The 6442-nt window shown below is 52.4% G+C and overlaps 3 protein-coding genes across 3 annotated transcripts; 1 reads left to right on the top strand and 2 right to left on the bottom strand.

The window, feature by feature from the left end:
* Nucleotides 1-2106: 2106 nt before the first annotated feature.
* On the bottom strand, nt 2107-2694 carry H310_12152 (hypothetical protein). Its single transcript, XM_008879133.1, has 2 exons — nt 2425-2694; nt 2107-2369 (listed from the first exon to the last, which is right to left on the bottom strand). Exons 1-2 carry the CDS (start codon nt 2668-2670, stop codon nt 2214-2216), a joined length of 402 nt encoding a protein of 133 aa, XP_008877355.1. The 5' UTR covers nt 2671-2694; the 3' UTR covers nt 2107-2213.
* A 32-nt stretch (nt 2695-2726) lies between these two features.
* Nucleotides 2727-3663, bottom strand: H310_12151 (hypothetical protein). Its single transcript, XM_008879132.1, has one exon. The coding sequence runs from the start codon at nt 3574-3576 to the stop codon at nt 2800-2802; it is 777 nt and encodes a 258-aa protein (XP_008877354.1). The 5' UTR covers nt 3577-3663; the 3' UTR covers nt 2727-2799.
* A 1049-nt stretch (nt 3664-4712) lies between these two features.
* On the top strand, nt 4713-6070 carry H310_12150 (hypothetical protein). Its single transcript, XM_008879131.1, has 2 exons — nt 4713-5617; nt 5666-6070. The coding sequence occupies exons 1-2, from the start codon at nt 4796-4798 to the stop codon at nt 6014-6016; spliced, it is 1173 nt and encodes a 390-aa protein (XP_008877353.1). The 5' UTR covers nt 4713-4795; the 3' UTR covers nt 6017-6070.
* Nucleotides 6071-6442: the final 372 nt, after the last annotated feature.

The raw sequence follows: 6442 nt of genomic DNA, 5'->3' as shown, positions 1-6442 counted from the left end.
CGTCCCGGGTTCGGCTACAAGTCCATCCAGCAGATGCTCCGACGCTTTGCCAAACGTCATGAATTCTCGAGACAACGCCCAACGACATGCAAGAAAAGCCAAGTGTTTCTGGCCGAAACACGGGATGAATTTGCATGCGAGTTTCATTGTGAGTACAGGGCCTATGGCAAGGAGTGCACGTACAATGTTGAGGAGACAGGCATCTACTATGACATGCCTCCAAACTACATTTGGGCCAAACGCGGTGGAAGCTCCAAGAATTCAGCCGGCGAAAAGCATTCCATGCGCATGACGGCTGTGCTCACTGCTCGCGCCGATGGTCAAAAGCTTCCTATCATGTTCATCATGAAAGGTAAACCTGGTGGGCGCGTCGAAACTCACGAGGTACCGTCGTTTCCCGCTGGCCATGCCTACGCTGTTCAAGAGAGGGCTTGTATGGTGTGGAAGTCTTACTTCAGCAACGTCCTTCACGACCACATTGAGGAAGCTTCGGTAGTTATCCTGGACAACTTTGAGTCACATGAGCCGTACAAGAAGAGCTTGGTTCTCAACTCTGTCTACTCCCGCCGAATGCCACGTCCTTCTTCCAGCCGCTCGACGTTGTTGTCATGGCGCCTTTCAAGCGCAACATGCGGGAGCTTTGGCTCTATGAGGAAATGATTGAGGGCGACGACGACGATCCTTCTTCTCTCACCTCGAAGCTGAAGCGAATGGCGCTGATCAAGCGAGCGATTGCGGCTTGGGATATGGTGCCGTCTGAAGTCATCAGTACAAGTTTTGACAAGGCCATTCCTCGCCAGCAATCGAGTCAAATTTAATGACCAATTTAATCCATTTCATCTTACTTCGAACCAAAAATATGTTATATTGTGGAATAGCTTTGGCAAAACTACGACGAATTTCTTGCGGTGTGATGCGTGACCAAGCCGTGATAGCACGCTTAATCATAGCCATCCTCTTCTCCTGTGCAGTCACTATCATCATGTCAATATCATCAACCCCTTCGTCCCCATCTCCACAATCTACACGATCTATCTCTAACCACAAATCACGCAAATGACGCATGAATGGGGTCATAATACCCACATCAAGTGGCTGTACGTAGCTCGTAGCATTCGGGGGGATTGGGGCAACGATGCAACCTGCCTCCTCATTCGCGATCTTGATGCCGACGCCGCTTACATGGGGATCAAAATTGTCCAACAGAAGCACTGAGGGCGCACGCACTTGAGGTCTCAAAACGGAACGAAGGTAATATGACCATACCCGTTCATCCATCCAAGCTTTGTCTTGGACCGTGTAAAAATGACCGATTGGAATCGAGTCGAACTCACTTGCTTCAATTTGACCTCCAGGGGTTCCGCGGATGATAAACAGAATTGGCATCTTCTCGCCACTTGCACGAACAGAGAGAACTGCTGTCATTCGATATGCATGCTTCTCGCCACTTGATATCTTTGAACTACCGCCCTTGACGGCCCAAATAGCATGTGGTGGCATGACGTAGTGCATGCTGGTTTCATCAACATTGATAATACAGTCGGGGGCAAAACCGTCAAAGGCTGTTGAAATCTGCCGCGAATGCCGCTCGTAGCGCTTGTAGGTCCTCTTGCTTGCGCTGTGATTTTGTCGGCTTTTGACGTGTAAAGCCGTTGCGGGCACAAAAACGTTGGAGGAAGTGAAGCAGAGACTTGTTGCCCGATCCTGACTGCTATAGATAGTTGGCAAGCCAGTCGCGATGGTAGCGTTTCAAGTGGTTCACCAAGTGGGTAGACGTTACTGCACATTCGGCTTCACGGCGCTTCAGCATGATAGCTTAGAGCTCCTTCGTGTCCGGAATCTCCTCTGGTCGACCCGCGCCATCGAGGTGGAAACGCTTCTTCGTGCCCTCGAAGGACAAAATCTGGTCCTTTTGTTGAAACCAACGCGAGAGGTTGCTCTTCGGGATTCCGGTGCTTGCTTCAAGCTCGCGGACTGATGCGGTCTGCATGGCAGCTATCATTTGCAGCTCTGTGACATGGCAGTATCGCCGCCGTGGCCTCTGATGTTGGCTGATCTTGTCGCGTAGCTCAAGTGCCATTCGAAAGTGATTGGCATGTGTGAAAGGGCTCAGTATGGCGCGAATTTTAAATGTTTTCCCGCCAAGTTTTTATTTTGGCCAATGATTTGTTATGTTTTGACTTCATGTGATTTGATTGGCTCAAATTTGATCATCACGTATGAAAACTTCGGTGTCTCTTAAATTCTGTCGTCGTCTGTAGGCCTTGCATTCCGTCGTTCCCTGTACCCTCTTCACGCTTGGCATCGGCGACCAGAGCATGCAACATCCGAAGCGTGGCAACCCACGGCGCATCTTCGAACATCAAGACCTGAATGGAAGCAACCGAATGAAGGACAAAACGACGAAGGGATGAAATTGCGTACGCGGTCCAGGTCGTTATACGCGAGTCCTTGAACCCAAGCCCACATCGGGTTCAACTCGTCTGCATGCTCAACCAGCAGGTGAAGGCATGTCCCTGGTCGTATGGGATTTAACGACAGCGCCGTCGGTCCCTTCATATCGACGTTCACTGTCGGCGGCAATGGAGTGATGGCTTCCCGCCCTAAAACGTTGTGGAAATTCCCCATCGACGTCAACTTGTAACTATTTTGACCTTGCTTTAAGGACATGACGTTTCGAAAGTTTCATTTAGCGGGATGAAAACTGCGAAAATGTAAGCATTGAGTCCTTAAAACCAGGATTTCAATGATCGAAACTGTAGAATTCAAATCCTGAACATTATCATGCACTTCATGCACCTATCGGCGCCGGTCCCTCGACCGACTGCGGCTATTGCGCCGGCCCGACGATGGCTTATCATATCTATCACGACTGCGACTCGGTCGTCGGTCGGGGCTACGGCCACGCCGATCCGGACTGCGTCGTCTGTGAGACGGTTCCGGACTTCGACGGCGATGGCTGGACTCGGGACTTCCGCGACGCCGATTTCCTTCTGGGCTGCGATGTCGACTACTGGTATTGTCTGGGCTCCGTCGAGAAGATGCCGGTTTTCGTGTGGTGGCGTCGTCATCGCTGCATTGGGCGCCACCGGATGGTTCGTTGGTGTAGATGGCACTGTAGCTCGCCTTCAGTCGCGCCAACGCCGCAGCTTCGCGATCTTTCTGACTCACGGTCGCTTTTTGTCGTCGTTGACCAAAGTCATCATACCCATCGTCGGCGACTTCACGGCGAGCTGACGCGACACGATCTTGCCGCTCGTTGAACCCTCCACCGGCACCGTCACGTTTTTCATCAGGACCTAGAGAGGACTTGGGGGCTTTGCAAATGTTACACTCGTTGCGACGCTCCCAGTTCATGTTGCCGCACTTGCCACAGGCCCAGTCTCCAGGTCCAAACAGCCCAGTCTTCTTCTCAAACGATCTGTCGCCAAACTGTTTCTTGGGAGCGTCAAGCCGAGGTGTGAAGCATCGGTTGCACTCCATGCGGCGGGCAAAGTTAATGTTGCCACATCCTTCCTTCGGGCACACCCAGTCGCCGTCTGCACCGAGGCGCGGCGGCGGTCCTCCCCCCATCATATTGCCTCCACACGCCTAAATTCGCTCAACACACACGGTATCCGGAAGAAATCCGGATAACTTCTCCGCTGGACAGTTACAGCTCGCGACCGCGGCCGAGGGCATCCATTTTCCCGCTGCATGAGACACCGTCGTGGCTTGAACCAGTGCCGCGTACTGGAATGTCTCCCTCCGGCATGTCGGATATATTTGCACGAACGACGTTGTGTTGATCGTGATTGCGATGCGGCGGCTTCCAGTTGAAAGGATGGCGAGTGTAGATGGATTCATCGTGCATTCAAATTGCCTCGAGCCAGTTGGTATCATGGTGGTGCGGTTGACGCGTACATTACCGGCCAATGTGGTAGAAACGAGTTGGACGCTTCATTCGACAGATCGTGATAGCAAGTCCTTTCAAGCTGGAAGGGTTGCTGGCCTGTAGCGTCGTGTTGCATGCAGTTATACGACTGCCGGTAAACGTACGACCATGTTGGCCACGTGTCAAAGGTCGTCCATTTGGTTGGCTCTACACAGGAATCGAAGCAGGAAGCACCTTCCCAGTGCACCGTGTTCCCGTTCATCGGCGCTTACAAAGGCACAACTTCAAAGCATGAACGCAGGTGCTCTAGATACAATATGCAGGCGTGCCCCGATAGAAGCTCTTGGACACTGGTTGAATAGAATCATCAGATCTCTCCAGCTCACTGGGGGGATACAAGACGGAGGTCAAATGTCTTGAGAGGCACACAGGGCAATCTGTTAAACTTACGTGTGGGCGGTCTCGTTGAATGCTGAACGACGGAACGCAGGCCAGTCAAGCAGCGGCGTCGACAACATTCGAGGAGTTCAAGTTGAACTACGTTAAATAGATACCTGCGTTAAAACGTCAGGTACCGTCGAATCCTTGAGTAAAGACACGACATTAAAAGAAATACATTTACAAAAAAATATGCAAAGAAGCTTTAAGTTGTTGTATTAAATTGAAGGGTACACATCTCCATCTTGTTGTAAGGGGAAGAAATTTTCAGGATATATGACCGCACATTTACAACGACAGAGTATTCTTCTACGGGCATCAAATCCACGTTTTATTTCATCTCGTTGCGTTTTTTAGGTCATGCCGTCGACTGGCTCCTCGGCCAACATACAAACGCTCATAGAAATTGTGTCGAGAGTTCTTCTGTGACGGCGTGGCAAGCCGACAGTAAACGCCGCAAGCACTCCACTGCCATTGTTGCCGATGAACACCGCTGTCTACGACGTGTCGACGCTCCAGCCCGGTGACCAGGTGTGTATCTGGGACTTTGGGCGGTGGCCGATCTCGTATTCCCACCACGGCATCGTGTACGAGCGCGGGACGTCGATGGCGACCGTCATGGTGGCGCATACGTGGAGTCCACTGTCCAACTTTGCTGAGGCCCAGGCAGACTCGTACTTTCGATTGACGACGTTGGAAGCGTTCTTGAATGGCCGACAGTTCAAACACCTCCGCCGCGTGCAGTACAGCTCGTCGATTTTGGGCGATGCGATCTCGAAACTCGGCGAAGTCCATCGGTCGGCGTCGGATATCCCGCCGGTCGTCCTTGCGCGGTGCAAGTTTCTCTTGGGCGCTGGCCGCGGTCACTTCAACATCCTGTCCCTGAACTGCGAACATGTTGCGTACTGGTGCAAGACTGGCCGACTCTTTGCCAAGCAGATCTTCACGACGAGTCCCACGACGGTGCCGTACATCCGCCAGCGGTCGCTGTCGTGCAAATTGGACGCACTCAACTCGCAAGTACACGAGCTCAAGGAATCGTATCGCCTTCAGTGCAAGGCGCTGTGCCGTCGACTAAACCACGTGGACGATGCCGGTCATCGCAAGCGCGTGTACATCAAGGCGAAAGACAGCTCGAACCGATTCCTCCAAGCTCGTGGCGAGATTCTGTACCTGGTCGAGTGCGACTTTGACGAGACCAATCCGTTGCTCCAGCAATTTCCAACGCCTTTTTTCGCATTTGCCGACCACACGGACGTGAATGTGGTTAAAGTGTCGTTCCAGGAAGTCGCCACAGGTCGCATGGTAAGGCGAACTCCTCCTCCACACATGCGCTCACTCGGATGTCGGCAGGTTTGCTCCAAGGCCAAGTGCGTCAAACTGATCAATCAGCGCATGTACCACCGGGAGAACCTGTTTCGCTTCGAGTATGCATTCAACGGAGAGCTCCAATCTCGGCGGCTCCGGCGGTGGTACATCGGAGCCCGACCCAAGGATGGCCTCGTTCGCACCTTTGTCTCGAGCGATTTTGCAATGGCATTTGAGTTTGTAGACGCAGACAGTTTGAAGTGCTCTCGCCCGACGGACGTGGGCATGGCCCCCCATCATGAGCCACATGATACGACACCTGGACCGAGCGACGACGAGTTGGACTTGAGCCACCCCGACGCTGCCGCCGACGACATCGAGATCAAGCGTCAATAGTAGATATTTATCAACACTACCTCGTACATTGTTGTCCTGTTGTCACAAGCAGGCATGGTGATGTTGCCGGGAAGGCTCCACAGCATGAAGTTCGATCATCCACTGCGTCAACGATCGCTGCTCCAACGAGAGCGCCCCCTCCCACCCATTTTGCTGGCTATCCATTGGTATTGCGCTCCTCTGGAAATGGGCCAAACGATCGTTGCCCGATCTCCCCTTTTGTGGGTCTAATGGGAAGACATCGACAGCTCAAACGAAAGGGATGGCGAGAAAAGCGAAATGCTCCCGGCAACATGGAGCGTAGTCGCTTCTCGACTGGGCGCGGCGTGGGGGATAATTCTACTTAAACTTGTGATACGACAAATATCCGACAAATACGTAACACCAATTGGCCTACTTTCCATAATTTGCACTTTCATTGGACAA

The sequence above is a fragment of the Aphanomyces invadans genome (assembly GCF_000520115.1).
Source record: "Aphanomyces invadans strain NJM9701 unplaced genomic scaffold supercont1.36, whole genome shotgun sequence".
Lineage (NCBI taxonomy): Eukaryota > Oomycota > Saprolegniomycetes > Saprolegniales > Verrucalvaceae > Aphanomyces > Aphanomyces invadans.
This window is presented reverse-complemented; position numbering and strand designations above follow the sequence as displayed.

Excerpts from the sequence above, each read along its gene's own strand:
- H310_12150 (XM_008879131.1), top strand. The coding sequence starts at position 4,796 with ATGAACACCGCTGTCTACGACGTGTCGACGCTCCAGCCCGGTGACCAG. Across the intron at positions 5,618-5,665 it reads AAGTCGCCACAGGTCGCATG|GTTTGCTCCAAGGCCAAGTG; the intron begins GTAAGGCGAACT and ends GGATGTCGGCAG.
- H310_12151 (XM_008879132.1), bottom strand. The coding sequence starts at position 3,576 with ATGATGGGGGGAGGACCGCCGCCGCGCCTCGGTGCAGACGGCGACTGG.
- H310_12152 (XM_008879133.1), bottom strand. The coding sequence starts at position 2,670 with ATGTCCTTAAAGCAAGGTCAAAATAGTTACAAGTTGACGTCGATGGGG. Across the intron at positions 2,370-2,424 it reads CGTATAACGACCTGGACCGC|GTCTTGATGTTCGAAGATGC; the intron begins GTACGCAATTTC and ends GCTTCCATTCAG.